Genomic DNA, 20248 nt, shown 5'->3' with positions numbered 1-20248 from the left:
TAATTAAAAAATATGATACTGAGGCTGAAAGAATAAGATGCTCATCATCTCAATTTGATATCAGTGATATAAGTGTATGAAGAATTTAATAACTGGCCATTGTATCAATTTGATATCAGTGATATAAGCACATGAAGAATGATGAGATGCCCATCATGACAATCTAATACCAGAAAGATGAGATGGCCAGCACAAACGTTTTGCTTATGCAAAGTACATAAAATGCAAGATACTTACAATAGGACTGCAGTTTCAATAAATTAAAAGGGGAACACTGTTCAAATTAATTATCCTTTTACCCACAAAATAATATTAATTTTTTTTTAAATAAGTTATTTAAATTTATTACTTATCTCCTTATTAGTAGTTTAATCTAATTTACCAATGTTTTGGTTTCTTTATAATTTATTTACTCATTTCTCAATTTATTTTTATTAGCCTTTTCTGATGGCTCATAGTAGGGCTCCAAAAATTCTGATTTAAAAATTAAGTCCAGTTTGTTGAATTTAATTAAGGCCAGGAATTAAGATGCTAACAAAGTAAATAAATAAAATTCAATAAAGGCATCCCTTTGAGGCATAGGAAATTGGTTTGCACTTACATAAAGCAGTTAGCTTAATTAATTAAGGCAAAGCATATGGGGCCTATCTGCCTAAAGGTAGAGATGTATAACTTTGTTGACAATGCTATGCATGAAGAAAACACTGACGCTTACCAAAATTAAAAGGATGGATCAAACTACCACCATTCAGCAGCCTTATCTACTTGGCTATTGGTGGACTACTATTTTCAAAGAAAAACATTACACTTACACATGAGAACAGCCATAAAAATGCAGCTAGCTTGCTGAATAGGATTCAAACTCTATAGTTATTCAAAAATCTTAAGTGTTCAGCACTTTTAACTATTTGGCTACTGATGGATTTAATTTAATTTAGAGTAATTTACAATGACACTTTGATTCACGAATTTGATTCATTTCTGTAGGCCATTTGCATACCATAATGGCCGAAATAATTTTCCCCATACAAAATAATGCAAAATGATGCGACTTGTTCCTGAGCCACATATATTGCTTATTTCAATTTTATAACAGTTCTTTTAAGCACAGTTTAATAAACCAACAGAAGTAATTAAATATGAAACAGAAAAGATAAACACAACATTAAATAAATAAAATAAATGAAAAATTAATTTAATTTTACCGTATCTGTACAAAGAAATAGGAAAATGACGGGTAAAACATTATTGTTTGAACGCAAAATTCCATAAAAATATCAGATAACTGTTTTTATAGGGCATCTTTTTTCATCATTTCTTTGTCTCTAAATGCCACTTGACTTTACTTGAGAATCACTGCGCCTCTGTTTCACTCAAAATTTTCCCAATGGGTTTTTTTATGGCTATGTTTCAAAATATTTCTAAAGTGAGACATGGCAATGTCATTGAAAACCTTGTTGCTGCTTAATCCGGGTCGAAATTTTACATGAAAATTTTGTATCTTAATCCTTTTGGCACCAATTTCACAGATCAGAAAACTAACGTCATTTTTCTACTTCTAAAGACACTTCTTTCAAATCCTTTTTATTGCTTCTTTGAAGTTGTAGTTTTATTCATATTGAGCTCATTTTTATGATTCTGTAATAACTTGTCAGCTTCCTCAGCCCTGAGTATTATATTATATGGCAGAAGTTACTTCAAAACACTTGTTGCCAACTTGAGTGTTCATAACTTGAGACACCGTTCATAATTTGAGGCTTGTTTCGTTCAAATAATTTATTTATGAACTGAATTATTCATGAAGCGAGGCATTCATGATCCAAGGTTTCATTATATTACATTAGTAGCTAATAATGTGAATTCAATGATATTTAATTAATTGATCTTCTTGTACCAACATATTTTTTTCATACATTAAGAAAAAAAGATACTTTTCCATTATGCACCTGCCACACTATAAACTAATCTTATAACTAGAAATTGTTTATGATTAAAAACTTGCCAAAATGTGTGGTAGGTGCATAAAAGAAAAGTACCAAAAAAAAAAAAAAAAACTCAAGTACATAATATAGCACAAGCAAAAAACAAATTTAGGCCTGCAATATGGCATCATAGGTTTGTAGGCTGATATTTTAAATAATTTTAATACTTTAGATTATATACTATTCAAAATAATTAGAAGTATGACAAATATTGCAAGAAAACATATATGTGTGTAAAATGCAAAAGAATTAATGAATGATTTATCTGTGGTGCAGTACGCATTAGCATAGTATGGTGTGGCTTTGCGATAGAATAAAATTAGCCTAAACAATTTACCATATACTTAATATCCAAAAGAGAGGCAAAATTGCTAGAGCTGGATCAGAATAAAATGTTCATTAATATGAATAAAATCACTAAGCAAACTGTTTATGCAATAAAATTCATGCTTTAATATTACTAAACAATATCCTGATTTGCTGGCTCATATCATGTGACCCCAAGTGATCTCATCTCACGTAAACTACGCTATAAAAATCTAATTCTCTTAGTAATTATCTACATTAATTTCAAGTTAAATCTTAATTTGGAATACAAGTTTTAAATGCAAGAATTATTTCAATTCGTACAAATAGCCTACTCAGAAATTATGTAAAACCGCAGTGCTTTACTTCGCTAGTTTATTCTCATTAGAATTGATGAATTTAACCTTTGACTTTGCCTTTTCTCTATTTTTGACTTCGGGTAAGTGATGTAATTGCATCCTAATTGACTTAATTACTGTGAATAGCCTTATGGCATAAAATTGAAATATCTGGTAAAAATTCTGTGTAATTGTATGTCAGTAATAAAAGAAACAGTCAGTCTGATAAGAAATGGCTGCGACTTGTTCTGAAAATGAGGCGTAAAAGGGTACCATCGAGGATATTCCATTTGGCATCATTTGTACCCTTATTGGCGACTTTATCACCTGCGCCGGCAAAACGGAAAAGTACCGAAAAGTGTAACTTTGTAGAGACATTAGGCTATTTTTACAGCAGGAGTGATGAAAAATATGCAATGCCTTCACTGGGAATCAAACTGCGGGTCTCTGGAATATGCGCCCAGCGTGCAGCCCACCACACCACGAAGGCCTGCCAAGAAGGCGGGAGAAATACCTTATAACTTTTAAGAAATTCTATAATTTTAGATGGCTAAAACTATACCTGTGTGAAATGAAACAAGCATGATTATTACACAAAAATTAATACCAATATATCATTGAATTGTGATATCACAACAAGTTTTCAGAATTTCTTATTAGTCACACTCCACTAATGAGAAGTATTTAGAAGGCAACGCATCTTGTCATCAAAATAGTTATATGACAATCTATGATGCCATCAAAATGTGTTTCAGTACTCTTTGATAAGCCACCCGATCTAGAAAATAATCACGGGGCCACACACTATGTCGCAGAATTGTATGAACATATATATATATGTGTTCTTACAATTCTGCGACATAGTGGCAACCTATGAATGCTTTGTGTGCATTATCAACTGATGTTAGGTTAGTGTGATAATAGCTTTTTTCCAATTAGTGCGTAAAGTTAATCTGAAATGGATTTTAGCTTCAATGAGTATGTTAAAAGAGCTGTTAATGCATTAGGTTTCATACATATAGTTTTATACATTCATTCTTGTAAATTTATAGTTGAATTTTATGTAAATAATTAACTTACAAGGAAACCATAGCATTATTGCTTTATCCAACAGTTCCATGCTAACAGGATCCTTTAATTTGCAAAGAAGAATTTTTCTATAATTAGGAAGTTCAGTTACTTTTGTCAGTCTGTAAAAAACATCAGCTGCCCTGGGTCCAGATATACGAATTACAGCAATAGCAGATATTCCAGGTGGAGTTGATAATGCAAATATAGTACTTCTCTTAACCTGTGCATTACTAAACAGACACAGCTGCACTCTGAATACACTCACAGCAACAGAAGTCATCTTCTTTCTGTGATGGTTAAGGTCTTTAATAGTCCCTTTGGCCACACCATGAACAGCTCCTAAAAATAAATATATTGAAAATAATAAACAATATATGTTACTAAATATTTTAGCTGAATTCAAAATAATTTTGTGTTACTGTACTAAGTCCAAAATCCGGACATCCAATATCTAGAATGATCTAATATCCTAACCTTTAGGGAAAAAAAAAAAAAAAATACAAATATCCCTCCCTGCCTTACAAAATCTATGAATGGAGAATATCCAAGAAATAGAAGAAGGTATGCCGTAAATGCAATATTACTCCTGATGGAGATTTCCTGCATGTCACTTTCAAACACCTGCTTGGCTAGGATGTTGCACCATTCCTAATAACAATACATTGAAGCTATAGTGATATTGGTCAAAACCCCACTTTACGCTCGAGTGGTTTCAGGACGGATAAATCCAAAAATTTTGTAGCTGCTAAATTTTGTTGCCCACTGCCTTTTCTAAATATGTTGCCATTTTTAATTTTTGGTGATCAGCGTTTCTCTAACTTCTAAAATGTCTGCCACCAGTTTGGAAGCTGATCCTGTCAGATAAACTACACCAAACTGCTTCTTTGCCTTTTTATTAGGTTTTTCTTTGTCATGAAAATATAGATGATATAAGTGTCTATCTGTATATGCCGCACTTATCTATAATTGAACAGAGAAAATTTCGTGGTTAGTTGAATAATATATAATTACCTTTTATGCATTATGGAATTTTCCTATATAGTTTTCACAATGCACTTTGGTTTCTTAAGTCTAATTTTTACAATAATTACATTTTTGCTTTTCAGGTATTTTTAATCAAGTTTTAAATTACTACAAACATTCTGGAGCCTTTTAGGAATGGATCAACAGTCCATTTATTATTCTGACTCTTTATCTTGTTAAAATTTTTCTTGAATTTTTCCAAGAGCCAACTGTTAAGAACAAAAATGAAGCTATGGAATTATATACATATATAATCCCTTGAGAAATATATGAGTAGTTTCATTACCCATTGTTTTTGTTTAAAAGTTGTTTCCTATTTTTTTGTATTCATTTTTTAAATAAAGAAAAGTTGTGAATTTGTTTATTTATTGTTGTGTGGCAGAGATATTTACTTCAACATTAATTCATAAATTTGAAATTTCCATGTGAATATATTGGTACTGCTCTTATTACTGTGCTTACACATATTCGTAATTGTCAAACTGGTTTTGCAAAAAAAAAAAAAAAAAAAAAAAGAATTAAATACCGTAATTTTTGGAAGAAACGCCACGGCGTTTACATGTTTAAAACTTAAATTTTCAGCGGGTGCAGCGTTTCTACCCATGCGGCGTTTAGGTGCACTAAAAATAAAATATTTCTTATGATGGTCATTGTACATAGTTTGGATGGCCTTGTCATTGTGCATACTGGTGCTGTTCCCACACAAAAGACCACTCAGTTGCTTTTTGCGAACGTTATTTTGTTTACATTCTTTTCCTTGAACTGACCTACATGCCTTATTCACCCTAAACGAGATCTCAGAACAATAACATTGTTCCCCCTTTCAAATCAACATTCTCATCAGTTTGAATAGTCTCTCTCCACTGCCATTCGATGAATCTTCCAGGACCCATCCTCTCCCCACCCCTGCCTTTTCTGCAATTTTTTTCAAAGGCGGACACGACTCCACCTGCCTCGCAATAACGAACTCTGACATATTTTTCCTTCAGCATGAATGTATTTTTCTTGGCATTCTGACAAATACAGATCCCATCAGTTTTAGTACAAGTACTTGTTGGATAGTTTTTAAGTAAGAAGGGAGCGGAAAATTTTTGAAAATGTCTCTAAACGGCACAGAAGCTATACATTTCTTACCTTTAATTTATTTTTGAGTTATGGTTTCATTTCATGCATTTTTCTTAACTGGTATGTCATATATCAGGACTTAGGTAGAGTTTTTGCATCTATACGGCCCACGACGATGTCACGCGCAATTTAATCTATTGCGGCGTTTACGCTGATGCGGCATTTCTGTGTAATTTTAATTTTTTTCCCGCCATTTTTCTCGAGTGCGGCGTTTACGCTGATGCGGCCTTTCTTCCGGAAATTACGGTAACTCCTTTTATGCTTCATAAGCAATCACAAATTTATATTTCTTTCTTTTTATTTTCATTCAAAAATACATGCTTATTTTAAATACTTTGATATTTTTCTGTTCCCACCATTTTAAGTTTACCAAAAAAAAAAAAAAAAGGGGTACTTTTCCGTTTTGCTGGCACAAGCGATAAAGTCGCCAATAATGATACAACCGATGCCAAACGGAATATTTTTGTTGGTAACCTTTTACGCCTCATTTTGAAAACAAGTCGCAGCTTTTTCTTATCAGATTCATTGTTTCTTTCAATACTGGCATATAATTACATAGAATTTTTATCAGATAGTTCAGTTTTATGTCTAAGGCCATTTTCGGTAATTAAGTCTATTAGGATGCAATCACAACGCTTACCCGAAGCCGAAGATATAGAAAAGGAAAAGTCAAGGGTTAAATTCATCAATTCTAATGAGAATGCATTAGCGAAGTAAAGCACTGCAGTTTTACATAATTTCTGAGTAAGCTATTCGTACGAATTGAAATATTTCTTGCATTTAAACTTGTTTTCCAAATTTAGATTTAACTTGAAATTAATGTAGATAATGCCTGAGAGCATTAGATTTTTGTAGAGTAGTTTACGTGAGATGAAATCGCTTGGGGTCACGTGATATGAACGGGCGAATCAGAATGTTGAACCATGAAAGCATAGTAAATTCTTAAATTGATGTCTTTTTAGAAATTTATTGTCTTTATTTATTGGCTTTTTATAAAATTTTAAGCGATATTAAAATGTTTATGCCTTCAAAAAAAGAATTCTTAGAACTAACATTTTTTAAATATTTTTTATGTGTATACTGTATGTTGTCGCCAATAAATTCTGCTTGGCGAGATTTGCGCCGGCGAAACGGAAAAGTACCAAAAAAAGATACTGAAGGTTTCCAAATCGAATTTTAACTTTATGCATTAAAAAAAGTTTAGTTTTATAAATTTATAACAGATATTTTTATTTAAAAAGAAAAAAAATATAAGTATTATTTTTCATATTCTTTCAATTTTAAATGACATTATTTATTTGAACTGAAGTTTTTGAACAGCAGCTTCTTTTTCATTGCATTTTGGCTGCTGATTGCTTAATCAATTATGAAAAAGGACTAAAAATTATGAGATGGCTTAGCATAACAATTTCAAAGGAAAACTATATTAATACTTATGTATTAATGCAACCACCTTAGTAGAAGTTAACAAATTTTCCGAATGTGGCAAACTCTTGCAACCATGCTCGTAACAACCCTTCAATCACGCAATGCTGACATTTTTGGATGCATTTTGTTGTTGTTGTTGTGAGTGAAAGGGGAAAAGAGCGTACTCTAAGTTCCACAGGTTTTTATAAACAAATTGTGATATTCCTTCCCTTACACTTAGTTTTAAAATATGAGCTTGTGGATTTTGACAGCAATGGAAGGAACTGCAATAAAATTTCTGTGGGAATACAGAATTGGTTAGAGTAGACTTTAAGGTACCCCTTGAATTATGGCGAAGTTGTTGTTTCATTTATCACCAAGTTGTTGTTTCATTTATGGTAGCCTGAGTAGTTGAATGTTATGGAAACCCTATCGTGAACGTAATCGGGTGCATGATTCTTGGAAATTTTGAATCATGGGATGTTTTGTAAGCTTTTTTGTGGTGTGTATTGGTTTGATTGTTTAGACGGTAGAATGGCTGAATGTAGTAACATTAATTTGAAGTGAAAGGGGAAAACAGCGTTAATTGACTGGTGTGTAAATGAAGGTTTACTTAGTAGCCGTGTCCTGTATGTAGGAAGGATATGCGTCTAGTCAAACGTAAAAACTGTTTAGATGGATTTATAGGAAGAAAGGTTCAGATGGTCACTATGTGAAGCATTCAATCACAAAGGATACCTGAATATTAGCAATAATAAGACGGTAACAGATTGGAAAAACTTTTGTAGAGATGTATGCGTGGATATTTGTTTTCGGAAAGGTGAAAAGATTGGGGGTGCGGGAATTGTTGTTGAAATAGATGAAAGTAAATTTGGGAATCGGAAGTATAATAGAGGTAAACGAGTGGTGGGAAAGTATGGTGTTTGCTGGAATAGAACAAGGGATGGGAAGGTGTTTTTTTGAAGTGGTTGAGGATAGAAACTATATTGGATGTAATCGAACGAAATATTTTGCCAGGTACAACTATTATATCTGACTGTTGGAAGTCCTATAATTGTCTTTATGATCATGGGTTCGTTCACCTTTGCGTAAATCATGCACTCACATTTAAAGATCCAGAAACAGGACCTCATATAAATAATGTTGAAGGCATGTTGAGTGTGGTAAATAGAGATTTTCGAAAAAAGTGTCTTCGACAGTTGGGAACTTTGCAGGATATTTTTGACTCTCATTTTTGTGAATTTATGTGGCAACGCCGATATACGGATTCGAGTTCAGATAATTTTAGGAAGTTTTTGGATGCTGTTAAGGAATTTTGTGTGCCACAGACTAGAGACGAAGGAACTTCTAAATAGGGTAAGTGAATATTTGCTTTTGGTAGTGCTTAAATGAATAACATGTTTGGTACAACTCTGATATACGCCCTAATTTTACCAAATGTGGCGATATGTGTTCTGCGCTGGTTTTGGGTGCGATTGCGTGTTCTATGGCAACCCTGTTGACGTTGAACAATCTTTCGCTGGAGCTCGTTAATTCGCGTCTATGTCTGAGAAGATGGGAGGGAAAGATAAAATGGTAGAAGTTGTTGAATTGAAGTTCGGCATAAGGAAATATCATTGTGGTCATCCTGTTGATGGGTAGTGGGTATTTGGAGGTGTGGAAAGAATTATTTTTAATGGCTGTGCATGATAGAAGTAGGGATTTGTGATTTTATTTATTTGTGAACCATAGTATGAATTTTCTGGAGTGTGTCTGGCTGTCATGTAAATACGATAGTGATTACATGGTGGCATGTTAAAGGCGGTATGAAATTGGTATTTCTGCTGCTCGAAAAAGCATTAATTCATGGTAAGTGCATTTTATTTTATTCGTGTTCTTATTTTGTAGAATGTTATTTAATATGAATTTCTGTCGTTATTGTTGTTTTTGAAACAGAACGCTGTGTACATGGTATTATTTGAAATTTATTGCTATTATGTTATTTTATTAAAGCGAGGTGTGCGTAGATCGTAGATTGGTTCCTTGCCTAAATTGTGCAATTCGTAGATGATTTTTTAAGTTTAAACAGGATGCTGTGTACATGATATTTTTTATATTTATTGTTGTTATGTTAATTTATTAAAGCGAGGTGTGTGTAGTTTGTAAATTCATTCGTTGCCTACATTGTGCCATTCGTAGACGTTTTTTTAAGTTAAAACATGTCGCTGTGTACATGGATTCTTGTCAAATATTTTTGGTTAGAAACTTTACGTTTTTGCTATCTAAATTTTTTGTTTTTGTTTCAGATTTTTAGCTTAAACCGTGTGTTCAAAACGTAGTTTTCGCATGTGCGAAAACCGCGTTTTTGGAGACATTTTTGGCTTAAAGTTCGAAATATAGACAAAAAATTTAGATAGTAATATGGCAGCGTGAAGTTTCTCATCAAAAATGTTTGGCGAGAAATTTGGCGACTTGAGGGTGCATATCAGAGAAGTTCCACATGTTTTTCCTTTTTTGTGTTATTTTATTGTTTGGTTTAAAATGTAGTTTATTGAAATTATGTATGTTTTTGACTCTATAATTGGGTGCGCCTTTGACTTTTTAAGTGAAAATATATTGATGTGTACATGGACAAAGTAAAGGGAGTGCATAATGCAAAATTGTGCAATTTTTGGACTTTTTTTAAGTGAAAATAGGTCGACGTGTGCATGGATAAAGTCAAGGGAGCGCGCAAAGTCATTTTTGTGCAATTCGGGGATTTTTTTAAAAGTAAAAATACGTTGATGTGTACATGGATACCGAGTTTGTGCAATTGTTTGTCTTGTTATTTTGGCTAAAGAACGAGTCAAAGAATTGCACAAACTCGGTATCCATGTACAGCCAAAATCGCCAAGGGGCACCCTAAACCATACTTTAAACACAGAATTTTGTTGAAAGTTTTTTACAGGGAACAATGAGGAGACGAGTTTACTTGATAGCCACTGCTGCTCAAGATTGCATGAAGCTGAATTTCCACAGTTCTCTGACGACATTTTTTAAGTGAAACAGATCACTGTGTGATTCGAGAGAACACTACAAGGAAAAAAAAAAAAAAAAAAAAACTGAAAGCTTTGAAGAAGAACGTAAATGTTTTACAGTCAAAAGTCGTTAATCCGGACTCGTTGGGACTTCGGCGATTCCGGATTATAGATCATCAGTTTAAATCTGGTAAAATGGCATGCAGAAATTATAAAATTAAAAATATGAAACCGTTATATATGAAATAAAGATCAATTATGATCTAAGGAGTATCAAAATTTACAAAAGAAAAAAAAGCTTAATATTTATTTGTTTACTTTATTAAACATTTCTTTCAATGTAAGTTGTTTAAGTTGCTTTGTTTTTTATGTGATAATACATTCTCTTTAATTCTATAAACAGGCATAAATTCTTGTTCAGTTACAAAGTTCCGCTGTTCAAGTTCTATAATTGCTGTGTCGAGAATACCGACTAATTTATCAATCGAGATTTTTTCGTTTTCAATAACCTCTGTCACTTTCTTTGCTATCGGAAGCCAATTATTTGGCTATATTTGAATTTGATTTAAATCAAATAAAAGACGGAGTACATTGAGATGAAATACTACATTTAGTAAGGAATTATAAGCCAAAAAAAAAAAAAAAAAGATCTGCCCTGAAGATAAGGATAGTGCTGACAGATCAACTTCCAATTCATTGCGCGCCGCGGCATTAAAGATAAACAAAGGATATGCCTTTATCCATTTTTTGAAGCAATTCCCCTTTTTGTTTAATGAACTTCAAAATATACTTTCGCTTTGTAGATCCTTTACATATTAATAAATATATATCAGAAATTCTATTTGACTTAATCGAAAGTTCAAGCTTTCTTTTATAAAATTGCTCTAACAGTCTGCAAAAAATAATAAGTCGAATCCAATTCGAAGATTAAGGAACAATGCAATCTGCAACATTAGCTGAAATAGATAATTAGATAATTTTAGCTTAGCTTATACCGTCCGTTATACATTAAACGCGCACTCGTAAACGTACTTTGCGCACGTGCACAAGCATATTCGCAGCCGTAAAGGTCTTCACAGCGTCAACACGACACATGCACAGAAAGTTTATAGCTTTGAGGTCCGGTTTATAGATCATTCTGAATTATGGGTGTCAGAATTAATGACTTTTGACTGTATTTATAATGTATCATGTAATCTTTAAATTGCTACAGAACGTTTTCCCTTCATATGCTGATAAAGTTTACTGACTTAAGACAAATATACAAATATCAATAGCTTAGGAATCTTTCTAAAAAAAGGCAGAAAACCACCAACTTGTACCCGATAAATGACTTTTATCTTTTCATCTAAAAAAATTGCCAAATTACATGAAAGTTGTCGCTTTAATATGCAAGTACTGGAAAACTGGCTCATGTTTATATTATGCAGATATAACAGCTTGCTAGTTTAGTCAATCGAAATTGAACTCTGGGGTGAACCACTAATACAGATTCATTTGAATAAATCTTAAAATTCATAAAGCAAACTAACTTTTCCAAAATAATTTTCTGGTATTCATTTAGAAAATAAAAAAATTAATTCATGGTCAATTTAATCACTTTTTTCTTAAATAACTCATTCAGTTTATCTATATTTAATCATTTAAGTTTCATAATTTTCAACAAAACTGCTTTTGTAGCAAGAAAAATTTCAAATTGAACAATATATAACATTAATCAGTACTTTTCTGTTTTGAGGACCATAAAAAATCGCCAAACTATTGTTGATGCCAGTGCTGCCAAAAATAATTGCAGCAACCCTAACGCAAAAAAGGAGGGGTTGATCTTTGGATTATGGTAACTTGGCAATTTTTTGGCGTCCAACTCTGCTACAGCAAACCTCTATTTTTTTTCGCCGCCATTTTGTGTTCACGAAGTAAAGACATGTTTCTTTTCTTTTTATTTACTGAACACTTTTTCCAACAATCTACTAGGCGAATTGCACTCATGCTAGAAATTTTATGTAACAAAACTGCTTAATCATGACAAATATTAACTGCAAAATTGAGAAAAAGTGCACAATCGCAAACTCCTTGTGCATTTTTCAGAATAGCACATACACATAAACCACTTACATGTCGACTTATTTTTACTTAAAAAAACATCCCAGAATTGCACAAAAATGGTATTGCAGACACTCTTAACTTTATCCATCTAGACTGCTATTTTCTCATAAATTACAAAAACTTGCACGAAAATGCAAAAAAATTCTGTGAATCTTTAATACTAGAAGCGCCTTAGGGGTCATTTTGACCTTTTTTTCCAATTTTCCGTGTTTTTTTTTAACATACAGCTCAGCTTCGAAGCTGATATTTTTTTACTTTTTCTAAAATGTTCCAAGTATACTATGCCAATTTTTCATATTTCTACGTTAATTATTGAAATAAATAATCGCAGATATACCTAAAACAGCCAACTGGGGTCATTTTGACCCTCATAAGAAAAACGACATATTTTTAAGCGAATGTCCGTTTTCGAATTCCCAATGCCACGTTTTCGTTTTCTGCGCACTGGGAAACACGCAGCTCTTATCGCGATGACTCAGAGGAGAAAAATAAAATCCAGAACGGAGCATATTCTCTCTCCATTGCAATGCCGAGAGGAAGAGGATTGAGTACACAAGAATGCCTTCTGAAACCTGGCACAAGCTAATGGAAAACTGTTATTTATGCTATAATTCTGGACCAGAAATAACCGTTGATGAACAATTGTTGCCTTGTAAATCAAGATGTAGATTTATCCAGTACATGTGGCGAATAAACCGGACAAGTTTGGCATCAAATTCTGGCTAGCAACTGGTATAAAATCCAAATATGTTTTGAATGGTTATCCTTATCTGGGCAAGGATGAAGAACGACTAACTAATTTACAACTTGGGGAAAGTGTAGTTCTCAAATTACTGCAACCACATGTAAACTCCGGATTCAATGTCACAACTGACAATTTTTTTTACTTCTGTGAAACTTGCAGATGAACTTTCTGTGAAAAAAACCACAATTGTCGGGACGATGCGTCTGAATAAGCGAGAATTACCTCCTATTGGTCGTGACACTTCTTCGGCACGGTATTCATGTTTTGCACTGAAAAATTGAGACAAAACACTCACAATATAGAGGTGCAAGAGCAAAAGGAATGTCGTGATTCTGAGCACGATGCACAGTAATGTGTTTGTTGACGACAGCATAAAGAAAAAACCGAACACTGTCACTTACTACAACAGTACAAAATGTGGCGTTGATGTCGCAGATCAGATGCTGAGGAAATATAGTACAAGTAGTGGAAGTCGCAGATGGCCTGTACATGTTTTTTACAACGTCTTTGATATTGCTGCACTCAATGCTTGGATTTTATTCAAAAAGTCCTTGGGCACCTCTATTTCCCGTCGAGAATTTATTCTTGCACTCGTGGAAGAACTACGAGTTGGTGCACTACGATGCCCTCCAATTGCTCAAATGCAGACACTTAAACGAAAGAAATGTGCATTTCAAAGTTGCAAGGGACAAAACAACACTGTTGTCAGCTGTGAGGGATGCCAAAAACCAATTTGTGGTAAATGTGTTGCTGTCACTGTCAAGCGTTCATATTCTATCACCTGCGGTAATGTATAACAAACTTTGAAAAACATTGTGTGTTTATTCCCAATTTTTTTTTTTTTTTTTAAATTTTTTGCATATGTTCTATTAAATACTTTTTGCATTTGTATCTTTTGTTTGTTTTTCATAGATTTTGTTTTTGTTTTTGTAATCTTACATTGAAAGATATTGTGTGCTAATTTGCACTTATTGCACGAAAAAAATTTTTTAAGTATAAAAAATAAATAAAAACCTCTAAAAACTCTTTTATGTGGTCCTTTTAGCATCATTTCAACCATTTACTGTGTTTCTACTTACATTTCTTATGAGGGTCAAATTGACCCCCAATGGCGGTTTTCGGTTAGTCTGAAATTCAGCTGTTCTAGTGTTAAACTCGGTAAAAAGCACATATATGAAATTACCTGATCGCGAAAAAGTATATACTCTTTCCAAGGATGAACATTTCCAAGTATAAAATAAATAAAATATCCAAAAACTTTTACCTCTAAATTATCTATTATATTATAAACATCACCAACAAATTCATACCGCAAACATTACAAATGGTTACAAACACTTAGTGTCAAATATTTAAATTATTTCCATACACCTTTACTTCAACTGAAACGTATACCGAATACCTACAAACATAAAATTCACAAAATAACTATCATTTAAATAAAATATCACTAAACCATGTACACGTCGACTTATTTTTACTTAAAAAAACATACCAGAATTGCACAAAAATGGCATTACGCACACTCTTCACTATATCCATGTACACTGCTTTTTTCTCATAAATTAGAAAAATTTCACAATCTGAATCTTTAAACCCGGTAAAAAGAACATATATGAAATTACCTGATCGCGAAAAAGTATATACCCTTTCCAAATATGAACATTTTCACATATAAAATAAATAAAATATCCAAAAACTTTTACCTCTAAATCATCTATTATATTATAAACGTCACCAACGAATTCATACTGCAAGCATTACAAATACTTAGTGTCAAATATTTAAATTATTTCCATGCACGTTTACTTCAACTAAAACGTATACCAAATTCCTACAAACATAAAATTCACAAAATAACTATCATTTAATTAAAATATCACTAAACCATGTACACGTCGACTTATTTTTACTTAACTTAATTTATACTTATTTAATTTTTATAAAACTTAATAAACAATCTTTACTTCTATCTCGCACAATCTTAAAAACATTTATTACTACCCCTTTCAATCCCACGAAACACCCATTTTCCTTCCACTCTCCTACCTCTCTGATACTTCCGCTTCCCAAACTTACTCTCATCAATTTCCAAAATAACATTCATACCACCAAGCATACCCATATCATTTTTGCAAAATTCCACGCACACTTCCCTACAAAAAGAATTCCAATCAGCTGCAGTCCTACTGTTAATTTCTAAATTCGAAATCCAATAGTCAACTGGCAATCTATTCACCCAATAATAAGAAATCAATAAAATCTCACCCATACTCAAACGACTTTCAGCAAACCACGTACCCTTCCTTACACTCTGTTTCACAAAATGTCCATTTTCACCAGATTTCTTGCACCGCCATTCAAACTTATCATTAATATCCTTCCTTCCACACAATCTCATTTCATTCCCACATTTTGGACATTCATACTTATCCACAATTAAACCTACACTCATGCACCATTCAACGAATTCTTTTGAATTATCACACAAATGCATTAAAAATTTAGAATTCACTTTAGACAGCGCCATACAATCCCAAAATTATTCAACCCTACTTCACACAACACACAATGAAGCTTAATACAAAATAATATACAGCCACAGATATTTTTCCAAATTCCCCCCTTTTCCGATTAAAGAACCGTAATTCGTCCATTAATGTCACATGACATATCTCATGATCTCTCATTTCCCTCACACAAAATAATGCATAATCGGAAGAGTTCTTCTCACATTATTACCAAAGTCCTAGGTAGTAATCTTTATCGCCTCCAAAATGTTGCCAAACTACCATTTATCATATTCCAAAGATCAGCCGTTATTTACTCTTATGCTTCCATTCAGTTATGTTTAGCCTTTTATATAAATTATAATAATAAAACAGTATTATATGAAATTAACCTTTCATATAAATTAAAACAATAATCTTTAGATAGTTATTGACTATTATAACCCCTTTGGCTGATCTTTGGAATATGGTAACTGGTAGTTTGGCGACAGTACTCAGTTCCGATTATGCATTATTTTGTGTGAGGGAAATGAGAGATCATGAGATATGTCATGTGACATTAATGGACGAATTACAGTTCTTTAATCGGAAAAGGGGGGGAATTTGGAAAACTGTAGTACTATATTATTTTGTATTAAGCTTCATTGTGTGTTGTGTGAAATAGTGGAAGTGTGCGTGCCATGTAATGAAGATTCTGAAGATTAGGTAAGTTAGTATTTTTAATAATTTGAGGATATTATTTTAATGCATTGTTCTAAATGTAAGGAGTAAATAAATTAATATGGTATTATTGGAAAATTGTTATTAGCAATGATTTAGTTTAAAGTAATTAGGATTGTAATCTAATTTTTATTAATTTAATGTATGTGCTTATTTATATTTTAAGTAGTCTTTTTTAATTTAATTATCGTGATTTTGTGAGTTATATGTTTGTAGTATTTTGGAATACGTTTGAGTAGAAGACGTTGAGTATTTTCATGCATTTTCGTGAAATTTTTCTAATTTATGAGAAAAAAGCAGTGTACATGGATATCGTGAAGAGTGTGCGCAATGCCATTTTTGTGTAATTCTGGGATGTTTTTTTTAAGTAAAAATAAGTCGACGTGTACATAATTTAGTGATATTTTAATTAAATGATAGTTATTTTGTGAATTTTATGTTTGTAGGAATTTGGTATACGTTTCAGTTGAAGTAAACGTGTATGGAAACAATTTAAATATTTGACACTAAGTATTTGTAACCATTTGTAATGTTTGCGGTATGAATTCGTTGGTGACGTTTATAATAGATAATTTAGAGGTAAAAGTTTTTGGATATTTTATTTATTTTATAGGTGGAAATGTTCATCCTTGGAAAGGGTATATACTTTTCTGCGATCAGGTAATTTCATATATCTGCTTTTTACCGAGTTTAAAGGTTCACAGATTTTTTTTTGCATTTTCGGGCAAATTTTTGTAATTTATGAGAAAATAGCAGTGTAGATGGATAAAGTTAAGAGTGTGTGCAATGCCATTTTTTGTGCAATTCTGGGATGTTTTTTTAAGTAAAAATAAGTCAACGTGTAAATGGTTTATGTGTATGTGCTATTCTGAAAAACGCGCGAGGAGTTTGCGATTGTGCACTTTTTTCCAATTTTGCAGTTAATATTTGTCATGATTAAGCAGTTTTGTTACATAAAATTTCTAGCATAAGTGTAATTCGACTAGTAGATAGTTGGAAAAAGTGTTCAGTAAATAAAAAGAAAAGAAACATGTCTTTACTTCGTGAAGACAAAATGGCGGCAAAAAAAAATAGAGGGTTGCTGTAGCAGAGTTGGTCGCCAAATTTTCGCCAAGTTACCATAATCCAAAGATCAACCTAAATAACTATTTTAGATCATTATTATAATTTATATTAAAAAGGCTACACATAACTGAATGGATTCCTGAATGGAATTCGCTATTTGCTACCGAGTTATCACTAAAGTATAATTTCATCTCGTTGGTTTTTCAAACATAACTTTCTATTATAATGAATGATGCCTTTTCTTTGAAAAAATTCTATTTCAGACTTTTTGTCATTGGTGATTCCCAAATTGTTAAATCCATAGGGTATCAAAAAAGGAATTAAAAATTAAACTAGTATTTAGTATTTGAATGGCGTCTTAAGAAATATAGAAGTATCTAAACTTACGCAATTTGAAATCAGCACATACACTAGATTTGGCGCGGTGTTAAATGGGCGTGTTTGCTAGATTTGGCACTTTTGCACATACATTTTCACTGCAATTTTTTACAGTCCTCAAATCGGAACAGTACCCATTAATCTTATACCTTTAAAGTGTTTTTAAAAAGTTAAACTCTTTTTGCTTACACTACAAACAAATAAAAAAAATTATTTGAACATGGTTTCTTGTATACTATTGCAAATACAGTTTAAATTTAATAATGATCAAGATAGTCTTGAAATAAAATACAATGAAATAAATATACATTACATTTAAATTGTCAAATACACAATAGAATGTAATGAAATAAATATACATTACATTTAAGTTGTCAAATAAGCAATTTAAATGTAATGAAATACACAGACATTTTAATGAAATTCTATATGAATATAATACACAGTTAAATTTCAAAGCATACTAAGGAAAAGAGCTTTGGTGAAAATGTGCCTTAACCCACACCTTTGGCGCGATTTTTCGCTATGGCTTGGGCCAGACTCACCCACATACATTGTATTACTTATAGTAACAAAAAAAAGGTGTGAGTTAAGGCACATATTTTACGAAGTAAGTGATTAGGTCAAAAACTTACGAGGTAATAAATAACTGAAGCGTACAAATAACGCTGGTAATATCATAGTGATTAATTTAACTTTGAGAAGAGCTTCATGTAACATTAGAATACAATAAACATTTTAAAGCAACTTGATTTTTCGCCTTGGACAAATAATCATCAAGATTTTCTGTTGTCAAATATTATAATACGGCACATGTACCTTCAATAACGAAATAATAAACATTTAATTACATAACATATAAGAATGAAAAATAAGATTTCTGATTAAATTAAAGGAAACATAATGCGGCACCTGCCGGTAATGCTATGGAAAAGCAATATTTAAATATAAAAATGAGTTAAAATCTGCTAAAATACACAGTAAACATCATCTGCACAGACCTCCTTGGACAAAACAGATCTTAATTTTTGCACTGACTAAGTCTTTCTGCACGGATGAGCGAAAAATCAAGCTTATCAGCCAAGGAAAGGTATATAGAAAAAAGGGGCCAATTTCGTGTTTCAGAGAATAATAACAAAAAAGAACTTGGTACATTTTATACAAGTTCAAGGTGATTTATATGTAAACAAATTTCAGAACTCAGTGAAGATTGAACCATATTGTTGGAGACGGCCGCTGCAGACAGACGATTACATAACGGTTCGGCGAAGGTCAACAGACAGACAGACAGACAAAGTAGACAGATGTCTTGTTTTGCACTCGCTAAGTCTTTCTGCCCCGATGGGCGAAAAATTAAGCATAGGTGCGAAGGAAAGGTATATAGAAAGGGGGGCAATTTCGTATTTGAGGAGAGTAAAAAGGAAATTCGTACATTTTTTACGAGTTCAAAAGGCCAGAAAGAAAAGATAGGACAAAATAAAATTTAAAATAAATGGCCCAAAAATAAAAGAGAGGAAAAAAAAAAAAAAAAAGAAAGGGCCTAAAGAAAGAAAAGGAAAAGAAGTATAAAATATCCTAAAATACGATTGTGTCCATGAGTGTAGTTAAGGAGTTCATCTGCAAAAATTAGTGTCTTTAAGAAGCAAACTTTAGCTAAGTTTAATAAAAAAAAAATCAATGAATTCCTACATGGTAATGTGTATGCCCTTATCTTGAGACCTAACTAGAAAAGACATATGTCATCACAGAGATGTACATAATATTTTAACTAAAGTAACATTAACTATTGCCGTTCCCAAAAAATTCATGTATATTTCAGAAAAACAGTAATTGACAAAGTCATAAATCCATACACAGTGTGAGAGCATATCAACAAAAATAAATTATACAGTTTATTTTTTTTAAATATTAGTTAAATATAAAATTAATTTATTAATTTAACAGTTGTAATTTATTATAGTACAAGTTTAATAAATTCCGTCACCCTGTATTTATATGATCATAATTCCAAGTTTGATACCTGAAAAAAAAAAGGTCGGGGATCTTAGTTACAAAAATCACAATCTATACTCATCGATGGTCAAGAGATCCCCATTTTTCCCTCTCAAGAAATTCCTAAGAACGAAGAGGGGGGCCTCCGAAGGGTGTGAATTTCTGATAAGAACGGACTACTGATAAGGAATGTGGCGTCTCTACGGAATAGTTACGAAGAAAAAAAACCACATGACTTGCTACTATTACTAACTGTTGTATAATGCTAGAATCATATGAAAAATAATAAATAAAGAAATTTAATTGCACTCTAGTGATAGAGAAACATATATTGTATAAAGAACAGAATGTTACTTATCTGAATATTCCGTGTCAGGGCCTGTTTTGGATTTCTCGTGTTGATAGTAAACAGCTAACAAAACATCTGAAGTTTCGAAGAAGCGAAGTTTCCTTTTTCAATTTGATGAATGAGACATTGCATAGG

At 32.2% G+C, this 20248-nt stretch overlaps 1 protein-coding gene across 5 annotated transcripts in view; it reads right to left on the bottom strand.

Moving 5' to 3' along the window:
* LOC118184904 (5-taurinomethyluridine-[tRNA] synthase subunit GTPB3, mitochondrial) overlaps positions 1–19059 on the bottom strand; it is a 49922-nt gene extending 30863 nt beyond the window's left edge. Inside the window, exons 1-2 of one of the 5 annotated variants that reach the window (XM_035354637.2) lie at positions 18926–19059; positions 3707–4036 (exon numbers count right to left, since the gene is read on the bottom strand). In XM_035354637.2, the coding sequence (XP_035210528.1) occupies positions 3707–3977 (271 nt within the window). In that variant the 5' untranslated portion in view covers positions 3978–4036; positions 18926–19059. The other 4 variants (XM_035354640.2, XM_035354641.2, XM_035354639.2 and 1 more) reach the window with 4 other exon arrangements.
* Positions 19060–20248: the final 1189 nt, after the last annotated feature.

Source organism: Stegodyphus dumicola, chromosome 3 (genome assembly GCF_044657685.1).
Source record: "Stegodyphus dumicola isolate Sdum_Otavi_A_Nest chromosome 3, ASM4465768v1".
Lineage (NCBI taxonomy): Eukaryota > Metazoa > Arthropoda > Arachnida > Araneae > Eresidae > Stegodyphus > Stegodyphus dumicola.
The sequence above is the reverse complement of the archived record's forward strand: the minus strand, read 5'-3'. Positions and strand labels throughout refer to the sequence as shown.